The 18,453-nt window shown below is 44.7% G+C and overlaps 1 protein-coding gene across 1 annotated transcript in view; it reads left to right on the top strand.

The window, feature by feature from the left end:
* Positions 1 to 13,132: 13,132 nt before the first annotated feature.
* Positions 13,133 to 18,453, top strand: part of SDC2 (syndecan 2) — a 103,527-nt gene continuing 98,206 nt past the window's right edge. Inside the window, exon 1 of the mRNA XM_047725338.1 lies at positions 13,133 to 13,707. Coding sequence (XP_047581294.1) covers positions 13,648 to 13,707 — 60 coding nt within the window. The 5' untranslated portion in view covers positions 13,133 to 13,647. The remainder of the gene's footprint in view (positions 13,708 to 18,453) is intronic.

Below are 18,453 nucleotides of genomic sequence, written 5' to 3'. Positions count from 1 at the left end.
TTTACTGGGAAACAGCTGGATGGAGTACGAAATACCCACACCAAAGGGAAATACGCGGCCATTAAAAAAATGAATAGAAGTTCCGTCAAGTGACTCTGAAGGATTTCTACAAGATGAATAAAGTGTTTAACGGTAAAACACCTAAGAAGGAAACAAACAAAAATCCCTCCTGTGTGGGTCGTGGGTGTGAGTGTGTCCATTTGGGTTATGTGAGAAGGGAGGGAAAGGGGATGCTTCATTCACAAAGGTCAAGGGTGCCTGTGTGGAGTAGAGGCGGGGAAAGCAAGAACTACTTCCGCGGCTGTAGCACTGGGGTGAATTCTGCAGAGAACCTCCAGTCCTTTGTCCTGGCATTACTATTAGCTGTAAGAAGAGCAAGAGTAGGTATTTGGAGTTCTGACTCCATGATAGACAGTTGTTGTTTTTTTTTTTTTCCTTTCCAGAAGCTTTTTTTTTTTTTTTTTTAATTTCCATCTGAATTCAAAGGGATGGTTTCTTGTTTTCACAATCCAATTCTCTTCGCTTTTATTTCAGAATTTGCCATGTTGGAATTTTATACTAGGTTTTTCTTTGGGTTTAAACTTGGTACGGTGCACACAGTTTTTTCAAGAATGAATGATGGGTGCTTTCGTTTCCTATGTCTTCTTAATGCTATTCAGTTTTGTTGTTGTTGTTGTTGTTCATACTTTTAGCTACAACAGAACATGTTTCTACCAGTAAGTTTTACCAATACTCAAATATCCTATCCTAGATTATAATTAATAGGTGAGAACTGATTGTCTTGAAGGTCTGTTATTCATTCTCGGAGACTCCAGGAAGGCGACCTGGAGGGGGTGTGTGACTCACAGTAGGCAACCTAATATTTGCTAGTGAGGACACTTCTAAACTGACACTGAAGGGGCAAGTGGGACTTTGTCAGGCAGAGAGCAGGGTGAACAGGTCATTCCAGGCAGAGGAAATACTACTCAGGACAACTGGGATTTATAACAAGTGGCATTTATTGAGATAACTGGCATTGATATTGAGTTCACTAAAGTAACTCACTAAACAGTTTGCCTATGTTAGTTCATAAAACTCCACACATTCACCCTGTTATGTCCAATCTACAGGCGAGGAAACTGAGGCTTAGATTCAGTGCCCTGCTCAGGGTTCAAGGCCTCTTAGAACACAATGAGAGGTGGAACTGGGACTCAAGCCCAGGGTCTGTCTGTCAGCAAAGCCTGCGCTGTTATCCAGGGCAGCGTGGGAAATAGCAGGTGTAAGAGGATACATTATGTCTCCTTCATGTGTTGGATTACTTCACAGCTCATCCAGGCATGACCGTCTTACCTGTTCACACTTCACTACCTGAAAGAATTTAGTAACATTTTCACACCTGGACATGGTGCACTTTGCTTTCTAGATATTTTAGAAAAATGTTCAATGAAATATTTTTCTGCATTAACCTGTCATGATTCCAGCATTAATACTATTCTAATCAGAGAAATATCAATGTATTCTGTTCTGCTTTTAGAGGTTCTAAGATACCTAGCTCTCCTGAACAAAGAAAGCATTTCCCCTAAGGTAATTCAATAGTTAAACCATCTTCTTCTTCTTTTTTTTTTTTTTTAATTTTTTTAATTTTTTTCAGCATAACAGTATTCATTATTTTTGCACCACACCCAGTGCTCCATGCAATCCGTGCCCTCTACAATACCCACCACCTGGTGCCCCCAACCTCCCACCCCCCACCCCTTCAAAATTCTCAGATCGTTTTTCAGAGTCCATAGTCTCTCATGGTTCACCTCCCCTTCCAATTGCCCTCAACTCCCTTCTCCTCTCCATCTCCCCTTGTCCTCCATGCTATTTGTTATGCTCCACAAATAAGTGAAACCATATGATAATTGACTCTCTCTGCTTGACTTATTTCACTCAGCATAATCTCTTCCAGTCCCGTCCATGTTGCTACAAAACTTGGGTATTCATCCTTTCTTTCTTTTTTTTTTTTTTTTTTACAGCTTTATAAACATATATTTTTATCCCCAGGGGTACAGGTCTGCGAATCGCCAGGTTTACACACTTCACAACACTCACCATAGCACATACCCTCCCCGATATCCATAACCCCACCCCCTCTCCCAACCCCCTCCCCCCATCAACCCTCAGTTTGTTTTGTGAGATTAAGAGTCACTTATGGTTTGTCTCCCTCCCAATCCCATCTTGTTTCATTTACTCTTCTCCTACCCCCTCAACCCCCCATGTTGCATCTCCTCTCCCTCATATCAGGGAGATCATATGATAGTTGTCTTTCTCCGATTGACTTATTTCGCTAAGCATGATACCCTCTAGTTCCATCCACGTCGTCGCAAATGGCAAGATTTCATTTCTTTTGATGGCTGCATAGTATTCCATTGTGTATATATACCACATCTTCTTTATCCATTCGTCTGTAGATGGACATCGAGGTTCTTTCCATAGTTTGGCTATTGTAGACATTGCTGCTATAAACATTCGGGTGCACGTGCCCCTTCGGATCACTACGTTTGTATCTTTAGGGTAAATACCCAGCAGTGCAATTGCAGGGTCATAGGGTAGTTCTATTTTCAACATTTTGAGGAACCTCCATGCTGTTTTCCAGAGGGGTTGCACCAGCTTGCATTCCCACCAACAGTGTAGGAGGGTTCCCCTTTCTCCGCATCCTCGCCAGCATCTGTCATTTCCTGACTTGTTCATTTTAGCCATTCTGACTGGTGTGAGGTGATATCTCATGGTGGTTTTGATTTGTATTTCCCTGATGCCGAGTGATATGGAGCACTTTTTCATGTGTCTGTTGGCCATCTGGATGTCTTCTTTGCAGAAATGTCTGTTCATGTCCTCTGCCCATTTCTTGATTGGATTATTTGTTCTTTGGGTGTTGAGTTTGCTAAGTTCTTTATAGATTTTGGACACTAGCCCTTTATCTGATATGTCATTTGCAAATATCTTCTCCCATTCTGTCAGTTGTCTTTTGGTTTTGTTCACTGTTTCCTTTGCTGTGCAAAAGCTTTTGATCTTGATAAAATCCCAAAAGTTCATTTTTGCCCTTGCTTCCCTTGCCTTTGGTGATGTTCCTAGGAAGATGTTGCTGCGGCTGACGTCGAAGAGGTTGCTGCCTGTGTTCTCCTCAAGGATTTTGATGGATTCCTTTCTCACATTGAGATCCTTCATCCATTTTGAGTCTATTTTCGTGTGTGGTGTAAGGAAATGATCCAATTTCATTTTTCTGCATGTGGCTGTCCAATTTTCCCAACACCATTTATTGAAGAGGCTGTCTTTGTTCCATTGGACATTCTTTCCTGCTTTGTCGAAGATGAGTTGACCATAGAGTTGAGGGTCCATTTCTGGGCTCTCTATTCTGTTCCATTGATCTATGTGTCTGTTTTTGTGCCAGTACCATGCTGTCTTGATGATGACAGCTTTGTAATAGAGCTTGAAGTCCGGAATTGTGATGCCACCAACTTTGGCTTTCTTTTTCAATATTCCTTTGGCTATTCGAGGTCTTTTCTGGTTCCATATAAATTTTAGGATTATTTGTTCCATTTCTTTGAAAAAAATGGATGGTACTTTGATAGGAATTGCATTAAATGTGTAGATTGCTTTAGGTAGCATAGACATTTTCACAATATTTATTCTTCCAATCCAGGAGCATGGAACATTTTTCCATTTCTTTGTGTCTTCCTCAATTTCTTTCATGAGTACTTTATAGTTTTCTGAGTATAGATTCTTAGTCTCTTTGGTTAGGTTTATTCCTAGGTATCTTATAGTTTTGGGTGCAATTGGACTCCTTAATTTCTCTTTCTTCTGTCTTGTTGTTGGTGTAGAGAAATGCAACTGATTTCTGTGCATTGATTTTATATCCTGACACTTTACTGAATTCCTGTACAAGTTCTAGCAGTTTTGGAGTGGAGTCTTTTGGGTTTTCCACATAGAGTATCATATCATCTGCGAAGAGTGATAGTTTGACTTCTTCTTTGCCGATTTGGATGCCTTTAATTTCCTTTTGTTGTCTGATTGCTGAGGCTAGGACTTCTAGTACTATGTTGAATAGCAGTGGCGATAACGGACATCCCTGCCGTGTTCCTGACCTTAGCGGAAAAGCTTTCAGTTTTTCTCCATTGAGAATGATATTTGCGGTGGGTTTTTCATAGATGGCTTTGATAATATTGAGGTATGTGCCGTCTATCCCTACACTTTGAAGAGTTTTGATCAGGAAGGGATGCTGTACTTTGTCAAATGCTTTTTCAGCATCTATGGAGAGTATCATATGGTTTTTGTTCTTTCTTTTATTAATGTCTTGTATCACATTGATTGATTTGCGGATGTTGAACCAGCCTTGCAGCCCTGGAATAAATCCCACTTGGTCGTGGTGAATAATCCTTTTAACGTACTGTTGAATCCTATTGGCTAGTATTTTGGCGAGAATTTTTGCATCTGTGTTCATCAAGGATATTGGTCTGTAGTTCTCTTTTTTGTTGGGATCCTTGTCTGGTTTTGGGATCAAGGTGATGCTGGCCTCATAAAATGAGTTTGGAAGTTTTCCTTCTATTTCTATTTTTTGGAACAGTTTCAGGAGAATAGGAATTAGTTCTTCTTTAAATGTTTGGTAGAATTCCCCCGGGAAGCCGTCTGGCCCTGGGCTTTTGTTTGTTTGGAGATTTTTGATGACTGTTTCAATCTCCTTACTGGTTATGGGTCTGTTCAGGCTTTCTATTTCTTCCTGGTTCAGTTGTGGTAGTTTATATGTCTCTAGGAATGCATCCATTTCTTCCAGATTGTCAAATTTGTTGGCGTAGAGTTGCTCATAGTATGTTCTTATAATTGTCTGTATTTCTTTGGTGTTCGTTGTGATCTCTCCTCTTTCATTCATGATTTTATTTATTTGGGTCCTCTCTCTTTTCTTTTTGATAAGTCTGGCCAGGGGTTTATCAATCTTATTAATTCTTTCAAAGAACCAGCTCCTAGTTTCGTTGATTTGTTCTATTGTTTTTTTGGTTTCTATTTCATTGATTTCTGCTCTGATCTTTATGATTTCTCTTCTCCTGCTGGGTTTAGGGTTTCTTTCTTGTTCTTTCTCCAGCTCCTTTAGGTGTAGGGTTAGGTTGTGTACCTGAGACCTTTCTTGTTTCTTGAGAAAGGCTTGTACCGCTATATATTTTCCTCTCAGGACTGCCTTTGTTGTGTCCCACAGATTCTGAAATGTTGTGTTTTCATTATCATTTGTTTCCATAAATTTTTTCAATTCTTCTTTGATTTCCTGGTTGACCCATTCATTCTTTAGAAGGATGCTGTTTAGTCTCCATGTATTTGGGTTCTTTCCAAATTTCCTCTTGTTATTGAGTTCTAGCTTTAGAGCATTGTGGTCTGAGAATATGCAGGGAATGATCCCAATCTTTTGATACCGGTTGAGACTTGATTTAGGACCAAGAATGTGATCTATTCTGGAGAATGTTCCATGTGCACTAGAGAAGAATGTGTATTCTGTTGCTTTGGGATGAAATGTTCTGAATATATCTGTGATGTCCATCTGGTCCAGTGTGTCATTTAAGGCCTTGATTTCCTTGTTGATCTTTTGCTTGGATGATCTGTCCATTTCAGTGAGGGGAGTGTTAAAATCCCTTACTATTATTGTATTCTTGTCGATGTGTTTCTTTGATTTTGTTATTAATTGGTTTATATAGTTGGCTGCTCCCACGTTAGGGGCATAGATATTTAAAATTGTTAGATCTTCTTGTTGGACAGTTCCTTTGAGTATGATATAGTGTCCTTCCTCATCTCTTATTATAGTCTTTGGCTTAAAATCTAATTGATCTGATATAAGGATTGCCACTCCTGCTTTCTTCTGATGTCCATTAGCATGGTAAATTCTTTTCCACCCCCTCACTTTAAACCTGTAGGTGTCTTCGGGTGTAAGATGAGTTTCTTGTAGGCAACATATAGATGGTTTTTGTTTTTTGATCCATTCTGATACCCTGTGTCTTTTGATTGGGGCATTTAGCCCATTAACATTCAGGGTAAGTATTGAGAGATATGAATTTAGTGCCATTGTATTGCCTGTAAGGTGACTGTTATTGTATATTGTCTCTGTTTCTTTCTGATCTACTACTTTGAGGGTCTCTCTTTGCTTAGAGGACCCCTTTCAATATTTCCTGTAGAGCTGGTTTGGTATTTGCAAATTCTTTCAGTTTTTGTTTGTCCTGGAAGCTTTTAATCTCTCCTCCTATTTTCAATGAGAGCCTAGCTGGATATAGTATTCTTGGCTGCATGTTTTTCTCATTTAGTACTCTGAATATATCATGCCAGCTCTTTCTGGCCTGCCAGGTCTCTGTGGATAAGTCTGCTGCCAATCTAATATTTTTACCATTGTACGTTACAGACTTCTTTTCCCTGGCTGCTTTCAGGATCTTTTCTTTCTCACTAAGACTTGTCAATTTTACTATTAGGTGACGGGGTGTAGACCTATTCTTATTGATTTTGAGGGGGGTTCTCTGAACCTCCTGAATTTTGATGCTTGTTCCCTTTGCCATATTGGGGAAATTCTCTCCAATAATTCTCTCCAATATACCTTCTGCTCCCCTCTCTGTTTCCTCTTTTTCTGGAATCCCAATTATTCTAATGTTGTTTCGTCTTATGGTGTCACTTATCTCTCGAATTCTCCCCTCGTGGTCCAGTAGCTGTTTGTCCCTCTTTTGCTCAGCTTCTTTATTCTCTGTCATTTGGTCTTCTATATCGCTAATTCTTTCTTCTGCCTCATTTATCCTAGCAGTGAGAGCCTCCATTTTTGATTGCACCTCATTAATAGCTTTTTTGATTTCAACTTGGTTAGATTTTAGTTCTTTTATTTCTCCAGAAAGGGCTTTTATATCTCCCAAGAGGGTTGCTTTAATATCTTCCATGCCTTTTTCAAGCCCGGCTAGAACCTTGAGAATCATCATTCTGAACTCTATATCTGACATATTACCAATGTCTGTATTGATTAGGTCCCTAGCCTTTGGTATTGCCTCTTGTTCTTTTTTTTGTTGTGAATTTTTCCGCCTTGTCATTTTGTCCAGATAAGAGTTTATGAAGGAGCAAGTAAAATACTAAAAGGGTGGCAACAACCCCAGGAAAATATGCTTTAGCCAAATCAGAAGAGATCCTGAATTGTGAGGGGGGAGAAAGGGGATAAAAAGGGGTTCAGAAAGAAAGAAAAAAAAAACTATTAAAAAAAAGAAAGCCGATAAAGAAAAAATATAAAAAGAGGAAAAAATATATATATATTAGATAAACTATTTAAAAAACGTTAAAAAAAATGGTAAAAGTTAAAAAAATTTAGCAGAAGAAGAGAAAAAGAAAAAAAAAATTGAAAAAGAAAAAAAAAATTAAATTAACTGCAAGGCTAAAAAATCATGGGGAGAAAGCCATGAGTTCCGTGCTTTGCTTTCTTCTCCTCTGGAATTCCGCCGTTCTCCTTGGTAGGTGAACTTGGTCCTGGCTGGGTTTCCCGTAGATCTTCTGGGGGAGGGGCCCGTTGTAGTGATTCTCAAGCCTCTTTGCCCCAGGCGGAGTTGCACCGCCCTTACCCGGGGCCGCGCTGAGTCATCCGCTCGGGTTCGCTTTCGGGAGCTTTTGTTCCCTGAGCGCTTTCCGTAGAGTCCGGAGGACGGGAATAAAGATGGCGGCCTCCCGGTCTCCGGCCCGGAGGAGCCGAGAGCCCGGGGCCCCACTCCTCAGTGCGCCCTCAGAGAACAGCGCCAAATGACTCCCGTCACCCTGGCCTCTGGCCGCGCTCCGAGCTGACCGAGCCTGCGACCGATTCAAGGCAACCCTGAGCTGAGAGTCACTCCTCGGCTCTGTCTCTGCAGCCGGCTTCCCCGTTCTAATACCGGTAAGCTCTGCGACACTGAGACACCCCCGATCCTTCTGCGACCCTGCGGGACCTGAGGCCGCGCTTACCCCGCCTGGGCTTCACCCCAGTTAAGCCTCTGGAGCGATGTCCCTCAGCGGAACAGACTTTTAAAAGTCCTGATTTTGCTCCGTTGCTCCGCTGCTCGCCGGGAGCCGGCCCCTCCCCCCGCGGTCTATCTTCCCGTCGCTTTGGATTCACTTCTCCGCCAGTCCTACCTTGCAGAAAGTGGTTGATTTTCTGTTTCTGGAATTGCTGTTCTTCTTCTCTTCAATCTCCCGTTGGATTTGTAGGTGTTTGCAATCTTTAGATAAGCTATTTAGCTGATCTCCCGCTACCCGAAGTAGTCTCAGCCTGCTACTTCTCCGCCATCTTGACTCCTCCGCCTAAACCATCTTCTTCTTAACATGTTTTTTTTTTTCTCACAAATCTAAATAATTTTTAAAAATAATCTTTATAGTAATTTGTCTTCATTAAGACTGTTCTCTACCTACATATACCTTATCCAGCACTAAATGGTGAGGATTTCATTCTACTCAGAATGAAGATAGTCAAAACTGTGATTCGTTTTCATCTCTGTCTTTGGGATCATTTGTTGACCAGGAACAGAAACCCTCTTATACCACCTAAAGAAGAGAAAAAAATTACCTTAAGAACAGTAAAATATCTCACAGATCCTAAAGGAACAGATTTGATTTGGTCTCAAAAGAGCTAGAAAAGGAACAGAAAAAAAAAAAAGTCAGGAATCTACATTATTCTGGAATCATGTGTCCTCTATTTCTACTTCTTTCTGTTTACCTGTTTTATTCTTTCCCCTGTATGCCAAACAGTCTATTCTTTTTCATCACACGATGACCCCTTGGCAGTTCTGGATGACTCCCAGGAAAATGCACATTTGAGCTCAACTCTGAGATCCTTGGCTGAAATGACCTGAAGGGTGGATCTAATTGGCCAGTAGCCACTAACAAATTGCCTCTCCCCACACCCAGCCCTGGTCTACATAGCTGTGATCAAGAGGGTGTGGGACCATTTAGTATACAGTATGTAGGGCTGTCCTTCAGGGCCTTGGAGAGAATAAATGTCTGAGAACAGTGCGTGGGATTAGCGCCAGCTGCCATCAAAATCACAGTCTGCAGATAACAGTAACAAGAGCAGTACTATTTTACATAAAATCATTCAGGATTATATTTTCCAGTTCAAATGGATATCTACAAATGCAATGCAAGTGACCTGAAGATACCTTTGTGGAACCTTGCCAAGTTCATATATCCAAGTATGACTCTTAGGTAAATGTTCGATGCCCCTAAATGAAGTAGTAGATACATAATGTTTTCTTTAAAATTTCCATTTCTGACTTTAGGATGAAATTTGAGATGGACCTGAGTCACAGCCTTGCAATTTGAAGACGACTCTTAATTTAAAAGTTAGCCAGCTTCTCTGGCAAAGGAATGATGGAGGTGAATGAAGAGAACAGTGGAAATACTGAGGCTAAGAATAGATTAGTTTGGATGGCCTGTAGATTTTTGTCATGGCCTCAGCTCACTTGCCATTATTAGCATGGGTGATTGAGAGTTGGCCGGCAGGATTTCCTCTTATTCTCAGGTTCTATCATCTTTCAAGTGAATTTAGTCAGGGCTGATTCTACTAAACAGATTTCTAGCTTGAGCCCCTGGTAACAGTCCAGGGAATGGCAAGTGGAGAACAACCAAAAACAACAAAGTGGCATCTTTGTCCCTTTGCAGTTTCCTACTGTGACAGCTCACCTTGGGCCACAGCACCTGCTTGTCCATGGTAATAATGTGATATCACTAAGTACCCTAATGACAGGGTCCAGTGTGTCAGCTTGGCTGAAAAATATGTCTCTAGTACCTTTCATTTCTATTTTCTCATGTGTTCTGTTCCTTCTAATTCACCCTCCCCCCTTTTATTTACATGTCTGCATCTCTGTCTCTATATTCTGTTTGTCTTCTGTATTTTCCTCCTGGGTTCCTGAGGTAGGTTGTTTACTCCTTCAGCAATCAGTGAGCTATTTGAGGAGTGATTGATTTTGCTAGTTTACTTGCTGTGCCCCTTAAAGCACAGCTCTCAAATGGAGGACCTGAAAACATACATTAAGGAGGAGCCTTTGGCTTTAAACACTTACTACCTTTCATGTATTAGGTATATGCCACAAAGTTCCACGGAATTTTATTCAGTTAAAAAAAGTTGCAGGGGCGCCTGGGTGGCTCAGTGGGTTAAAGCCTCTGCCTTCGGCTCAGGTCATGATCCCAGGGTCCTGGGATCGAGCCCTGCATCGGGCTCCCTGCTCAGCAGGGAGCCTGCTTCCTCCTCTCTCTCTGCCTGCTTCTCTGCCTACTTGTGATCTCTGTCTGTCTGTCAAAAAAAAAAAAAAAAGTTGCAGTTAGTGAAAGACACACACAGGCTGCTGCAGACTGAATGTTTGTGCCCCTGCATCTCCCTCCCCATCCACCCCCCCACACACAAACTTCATAGGTTGAAATCCTCATCTCCAAGGTGATGATATTTGGTGGTGGGGCCTTTGGGACAGGATTAGGTCATCAGAGTGCAGCCCTCATGGATCGCACTAGTGCTCTTATCCAAGGGGCTCCAGAGAACTCCCTTACCATGTGCGGACCGGGCAAAAAGAGAGCCATCTATGAAGCAGGAAGCCTGCCCTCACAGAATTTACCAGCGCCTTGATCTTGGACTTCTCCGTGTCCACAACTGTGAGAAATAAATTTTTGTTGTTTATAATCCATTCTATGATATTTTTCTTATAGCAGCCCAAACAGACTAAGACACAGACCTTTGTCATTTCCAAGTTGAGGCATGTTCCTAGCACCATGGAACATCTCTTGGCCCCTAAACCCCCCCCCCCCCCCCTCAGCATAGGCCACTTTTTTGTACCCAGCTCTTGCATGGGTACTTTTACTCTTAGTGTCTTTTATATCTCCGGGTTATCCTTCTGGTCATACCTGTTATGAATTTGAACACAAGATCTGAATATTTATTTGTTTTCAAATACCTGATATTGTGTGACTTTCACAACAGTAGCATCCCCTTATTACACATGCTCTCAATGCTGCATTATCATTTATAAAACATAAGTCACTGGGAGTCTTGAAAACACCAAGAACTTGGGGGACATCTTCAGGTGCAAGGACGTATATGTTCCTTGAACAGGTGCATGTGCTTACTTATTTTTATTGCTGTCTCCCCAGGCTCAATCAGGGAGCAGCCACCATGCTTCTGTTTAAGTAGATGCCTTGATAAACAGCAATAACTTAGAAAGGCAGCAAATGAGTGCATTTCCCCCCTCACTGGAGTTCTGATTTATTTGATGTTTGTAACTGTTGGGGAGAAGGAAGGTGCAGCCTTTCCCAAAGCCGGAGAAGCAGACTAGATCTCTATTGAAGGTAGAGGCAACATTTTATGGCTCTTTGCATTTCTCTCATATTACTTATTTTCCTTTGAAAACTCCTTTTAGAAGACCCTCTCTCCCCAATCTCATGAAATTCTTCAAGGTGCAGAGAACCTATCTTAAAAATATGGCTGTAGTTGATCCTTCCAAAAACAAAGATAGACCCACATTGACCCACTGTTGCCAGCTCAGTTTCTGTGGAATTAGAAACATTTGATAATACAACTTTCAGTTCTCCTGATTTTTCCTTCCTTCCTTCCTCCCTCTCTCCCTCCCTCCCTTCCCTTTTTTCCTCCTTTGCCCACTTTTCTATTTCTCCACATTACCTCTTGTTCTGTCAATGCCTTAGATTCGCCGCTGGAGAGCTTGGTGGGTAGCACCCAACACCAAAAAGCTGGATACCTCTGACTTTGTGCTGTAACTTTCCAGGTCCCTAAATTTCTTTCTTTGAGATTTATTGCAGTGAAAACTTACTAAGACACTGTAATTCTCAGAGTATGACTGTATTTTAGTCTAAATTCAAAAATTACAATGGCCTAGTATCTATATATCTACATCTGTGCATCTTAAAGCTTTACAACTTGTATGCAGTACAGACTGAGTTTTAGATCAAAATTTATTTAATAAACATTTATTGTGTGTCCTCATGTACCAGGAATGAGAATACAGTGGTGAAAAAGACAGAAAGGTTCCTGGTCTCCTGGAGTAGGCATTCTAGGAGCAGAATAGTTCCACAAATCATTTACCCCATCAATCAGAGAGAAAAAATAGTGTTAGAAACTGGAAGGGAATAGGTATTTGCCATGTTCTGTAGCATACATACCCTAGACACGGAGCTGGAAAAAAAGTTTCCATCATAAAATATTTCTGATCAATTACTTCATTCAGGAAACACACGCACCTTATTTTCTTCAAACTAGAAATTACTTTCTCTCTCTTTTCTTTGAAGTTCTCTTATATGTGTTATTATTCAGGGTCTCAATTTCTCATCAAACCACCCTATTTGTAGCTTCCGAACTTTAACAGCCCTATGCTGAAATGGAGCCTAGAAAATGATTTAGGGGCCTAGACTGTGTATGAGGTAGAAATGGTATTTAAGTCCTTACTGAAATTATGAGCTTTGAAAGTGTTGCATTTTAGGTTTTTAGGGGTCTTTCTTCACTTATTTTTATATATATATATATATATATTTTTTTTTTGAAGGAGGTTTTAGGGAGGGTGGGAAATAGTCTCACTGCACGTTTATTGCATTCATTTTCTTCTCTTTTAAAACACAATTTTCATGAAGTTGGGATTTACGACCAGTGCACAATGCGTGAAGGCATCTGTAAAGTTTGTGTGTGTTTTTCCAACTCTCAAAGCAGTTTCTTTCTACTGGTCTCATTCTCAAGGGTAGAAAAGCTAAATTATGTGTGTCTCATTGTTTCACCGATCCCTCAGCAGAAAAGTGAGAACGGAGAGACAAAATCGAGAAGAAAAGAGCGTGAAGGGAGAGGAAAAGGGGAGAGGGAGGGAGAAAAATGAAGGAGCTTCGGAGCGCTGGAGCTCTGACTGCGGACGAGCTGATCCTGAGCAGCCACAGAGCGGAGCCACCGGCGCCCACTGGTCCCCGAAGCTGCCAATCGGGGCGTAATCCTGTAGGAATTTCTCCCGGGTTTAGCTGGGAGTCACACTGCCGCCTCCTCTCCCCCAGACGCCCGGAGGAGCTGGGAGAAGCAGGCAAGAGAGGGAGGGAGGGAGCGGGAGGAGAAGAGGAGGTGGCGGGGAGGATCGGGGGAGGAGGATCGGGGGGAGGGAGGCCGTGGCTGAGAGGAGGAGGGGCAGAGCCGCTGAGCCACTAGCCCGGCTCGGACGCGCTTCCCTCCAGATACTCCCGGAGCTCCAGCCGCGCAAGTAGCGCGCCTTCACCGCTCTGCCCTCAAACTTCAGCTGCACCTACATTCCAAGCCATCTGATTTATTCCTCAAAACCAGCAACGGAACCGCGACACTGGGAAGGAGTCCGCGAAGGAGTAAAACAGCCGCAGAGCAAGAAGAGCTCGAGAGAGCAGCCTCCCCGGAGCACCAACTCGGCTTCGGGAGTGCAGAAACCAACAAGTGAGAAGGCGCCGCATTCCCGGGGCGCAGCCGCGGGGGGCGGGAGCAGGCGCAGGAGGAGCCAGCGAGCGCCCCCGAACCAGGAGCCCCAGTGCCGGAGCCCCAGCCGCGGTCGTTGCGGCTGCTCTGACCCGGATCTCTTCGCACCGGCTGCGCGGGGCGCTAGGCAGTAGGCTTCGTTTCGCCCTCGTTGGCCAGCGGCGGCTGGGAGCAGCCGGTCTCCGGGGAATATGCGGCGCGCTTGGATCCTGCTCACCTTGGGCTTGGTGGCCTGCGTGTCGGCGGAGTCGGTGAGTGGACTCGGAGAGGGGGGAAGTGCGAGCCGTTTCGGGTGCTCGTACCCGAGGGGGGTCTGCAGCGCCCGCGGGGGAATCGGGGGGCGCCGCCTGGGGGTTCCCCCCCCACCGACTTGGCGTTCGGTCGTGGGGGACCGACTGGGACAAATGCGTTCGCTCCTCCACCCCTTTCCCCCTTGCCTTCCGTTCCCGCAGAAATGCGCCGCTCGCCGGAGTTGCCGCGAGGTCCCCGGGGATGAGGGCGAGAGAATCGCAGTTCGGTCCAACCGCAGAGGCCCCTGAAGTCACTCCCAACTTCTTTGCCCTTGCGGGGGTCTTGCAGCGTGGCCCGAGAAGGACCTTGGGAAAAGGATGGCCAGAGCCCCCAGAGGAGGGCCAGCGAGGGAACCCGCCCCCTCCGCTCGCTCGGCGAGACCCCGGGACACCCTGGAAACTTTGGGGTCCCCCCCACGCTAGCTAGCTTTCCTAGTCAGTTGACTAATAGGAGTGAGGAGATGGGGTCCGGATTTAAGAAATCTGAGAGTGACCGGAGAGGAAAGTTTGCAAAAGTTCTTTTGTTTGATGTTTTCGGTGGCTGGGGCTAGGTAGCAGACACTTCGTGGAAAGGCTGATTCCCCTCTGAGGCCCAGTCCGGGGTCCCGCGGGGGAAGGGTGCACCGAACGCGCCGGAAAATGTTGGGGTCCCGGCCCCTGCAACTCAGTCCTGCGGCGACCCCCTCCTCCCTGAGCCGCGGAGGGCAGCCCGGCGGGCCCTCGGGGGCGGGAGGACATGTTAATACGGGTTGCGCTGGAGTGGAGCGCGCTGGGCGAGGCGGGGTGCGGGGGACGCCAAGCTCGGCCGCGGGGCGCCTGCCTTCGGGGACCGAAGCTTCCAGCCTGCCACGCTTGCCCTCGCGGGCCCTGGCAGGGGTGCTTCCGAGGCCCGGAGGAGTCTTTTCTCCCGCGGGGCCGGGCTGCGGTCCCCCAGCCTCCCTTCCCGGGATCTTGAGTTCTCCTTCTTTGGGTTGCGTTTGTGGGGCCGGAGCTGCTTTCCCTGCGTCGCCCAATGAGCGTCCTCTGAAGGGAGCTGCCTCCTGGGCTTCTTGTCCGTGGCGGCCCCTACCTGGGCGCCCCGAGCTTTGCCCCGCTAGGTGGAAGCCCAGCATCCCCAATTCTGTCTGCAGCCTCGGCGCCTTCTGGGGCTTCGGTTAGGGAGCGCAGCTGTCTGGCCTTTCTAGCTGCCACATCTTCTCCCTTTGTCACCTCCTGACTTGCCCAGGGGTGGTTTTGTGAGTTTCTTTCCCCTCGCCCTTGGAGTGCTACCCCCCCCCCCCCCATTTTTTGGAGTTGAAGCAGTTTAGGAGCGGAAAACCTCTTCGGCACTGAACATTAGATCAGTGTGGGAGCTTCTGTGTGTGCTAGCAGGTCCCCAAACGGTCCTTGAGATTGAAAAGCGGGTAGAATTGGACACTGTACAGCATAGATGAATCTTTGGGTGCTTGGGCTGTAAAATAGAACTCCGAGTCTTATCGGTAGTTCTCTCTGGCAAATGATCAGTTCATCCGTTGGGACTGGTAATCTCCCAGCCAGTTATGAACTTTGGCTCATTAACACAGAAAGGGAGAGATTCTCTGTTTATTTCAGAAAAAACACGAGTGCTCATTTCGTTGCAAAACAGGGCAAAGGGAGAACTCCCTCTGAAGGTTTTCAGGAGAAGCCTGTCGGAAAGGCTGTACAGGCTTAAGGAAGTCCTTTTTCCTCAGAGTCCTGTTCAGGATTCGCTTGGAAGTGTTACTGTTTGGGAATTCTCCAGAAAGAATATTTCTATCTTCTGGCTCTCCGGATTTTTGCATAAATCTGACAATGCTCTTTAAGGAAGCTTTTGGCTGAACTGTCTCCCCCGCCCCCCACACACACCTTTCCCCTGAGCTCTATCTTTGCGGTTCCAATATTTCTCATTTCTGACCAGGATTAGATGCATTCCCAAAGACTTCCTTCACTGTGGTAGATACTCTCTTCAGTGATCGGGGTATCATCCTAAAGGGTGATCAGATCTTTTTTAAAATGTCATTTCGGACACTGTAACAGGGAGTTTGTTAGGCTGTTTCAAAGCCTAGGGTGGCCACTAGTCCATTTTAATTACTTTTAGTCTCCATTTGATGCCAAGCACCCTCAATGTATGTGAAGTTGAAAGACTTCATTTTTCGACAATTAGCTGTTACAGCACATTATTTCCAGGACCTCTTATTTTGATGTGAAAACGACAACTGTCTCCTGGGAGCTAGAAGTGGTGGTTGTCTGAGCCCCAAGTCTGTGTTTAGAAGGAGGAAAGGTAAAAATGTCTGCAGTTAGTGAATTCTTGAGTTTTCTACTAAGCACAAGGGAAGGTGAGGGAGGGTGGCACAGAAATTCGTGGGAACGAAGGTTCAAAGCTGGCCCTTCCTTTCTGGATGCAGGAGACAGTAGGGACTGTCTGTGGTCACCATTCAGACTCCGCCCCCCCCCCCCCCCCCCCCCCTTAAGGCTTTCACTGCAGGAACACCATGTGAGGAGAAGGACTGACTGTGGCGGTAGTGATATGCTGCTGTTTTTCTATTCATTTTTTTTAAACGTGACTGTTTACCTTTAGAAATAATATATTGCGCGCTGCTCTGAACACATAATTTGAACTGGAAATATGTTTAACAAAAGGAAATGTTTTGGAACTAATGGAATTTTATACACATATTTCAGTGCGTGTAAATTAAAAGAAACTGTCAAGGCATTTGGACTCATGGGTTACCTCTCAGTGCATTATGAAAGGCAGACTTTCGAAAGTTTGCATTAGAAAGAAAAATAAGGGGCGCCTGGGTGGCTCAGTCAGTTAAGCAGTTAACGTCTGCCTTTGGCTCAGGTCGTGATCCTGGAGTCCCAGGGTGGAGCCCCCCGGGGCTGGCTTCCTGCTCAGCTGGGAGTCTGCTTTTCCTCTCCCTCTGCCCCTCCCCCTGCTCCTGCTATTTCTCTCTAAAATACATACATAAAATCTTTTTTTAAACAAGTAAGAAAAATAAAATTGGAACCATATAACCTTTTTCAGTTCTGTAAAAAAAATACATTTTGGCTTTGCTGGTAATGAAACAAATTACTTTTACTAGGGAATTTTATAAAAACCTTTTTCTCTTAGTTGGATATTAGCAGTAGGTAGACATCATTTAAGGAAAAAAGATCTTGTAAGATTGGCTTTGCAAAAGTTGGTTGTCCTAAAAGGAATTAGAGTATGCCCACAGATTCCTACTTCTGGGACCCGGTAGATCTAGTTTTGGAGGACTGTGAGATGCTTACTCACATGGTGTCTTGAATAATCATTAGTTTGGAAAGGATTTCAAAAGATCACCAAGTTTCTTCCCGGGCAGGACTAATTCTCACCTCTCCAGAAGCACCCAGAGACCTGACCGGTCAGCCACAGGTGGCCTGGAGTCTCCTCAGGGTGGCAAAGCCCCGAGGCTGAGCCAGCCACACAGAACACAGACAACTCTGTCATTAAAGTTTATAGAGAGTCTGGTCAGGCCACTATCTTATTGGCATGTCAGCTGGCACTGATCCAATAGACGGTGTAAGGAATGTCACCTGCGTTTAGATTCTTACAACACTGTCCTTTTTCCATTGCAAAAGATCAGACTAAATCATCTCACCCATCATTTCCTTCTCACCCTGAAAGAAGACCTGCCGTTTTTGGCACCGTCAGTGGTACCTTCCAGTATCTCAGAATCACCAGATTCTTTCATGGAGCAGAAGCCAAAATAAAGTTTTAGAGAAACAGAAATCGAAAATAAAAACAAGAAGTGATGAAGAGCCTTTGCTGAAATAAGGACTCTGATTTACCTTTTTTAGTCTGGTGGACCAGTACCATCATCTGAATTCTAGTTGTTTCGATCTGAATCTTGAAGATATCCTTGACTCATTCCACTTTGTTGACTTCCACATCCGGTGGACTGCTAACTCCACCAGTGTGTGGTTCATTCCGCAAGTACACGTTGGCGCCTACTAAGTGCGGGGGAGGAAAGCATTGAGCAGACGCGGCTACCTCCCGTGGGTTCTTGCAGCTCACATTCTGGTGATCCAGGTAGCTTTCCCATTCAGTGTTGTCTTTCTTGGGACCTGGGCCTTTACATGGGCAGTCTTGTAGCTGTTACGCTCGTCTAGATGCTCACCTGCTGTTTGATTTATCCTGGACCATTCGGATGGTGTTCCCGTGGTCCACAAACTTCCCGTGTTTCTTATTACATGGCATGGAGTCTTCCACATTTATAAGATGCTCATAATATTGCTCCTTCCTCCTTATCCCCACCTTGATCGCTCTCCGTCATGTCTCCTGCTGCTGGCCCGCTGGTCTCACTGTCATGAACACTCATGGGACCTAGCCTCGTCTTCAGTGTTTCTCCTTTAACATTCTGTTGATCCAGACCCAAGCTCCAGATGGACTTTCGTGTTTGAGCCCTTGTTTTTTTTTATCTTTGTGTAAATGGTACAGCAGACGAATGATGAGAATCATTGGAAGTGTGTGAAAATACAGATCTCAGGGCTTCATCTCGGACCAGCATAGCCAGTGCCCTGGAAGCGGGTGGGGTGATCTGTATTTTTATGAAGCGTCTCAGATGGCTATAATGAATCAACCACATTTGGGAGCCATTGGTGTGGGTCACATACTTTACTCTTTCTTCCTGTGCTGTTTTGTGCTAGTTGGTGGGCTCCCAGCAGTATGTAGCTGTATGACCTTGGGGG

Source organism: Lutra lutra, chromosome 4, assembly GCF_902655055.1.
Source record: "Lutra lutra chromosome 4, mLutLut1.2, whole genome shotgun sequence".
In the NCBI taxonomy this organism is placed as follows: Eukaryota; Metazoa; Chordata; class Mammalia; order Carnivora; family Mustelidae; genus Lutra; species Lutra lutra.
Note: the sequence above shows the minus strand (reverse complement) of the source record. Positions and strands in the feature narration are given on the sequence as shown.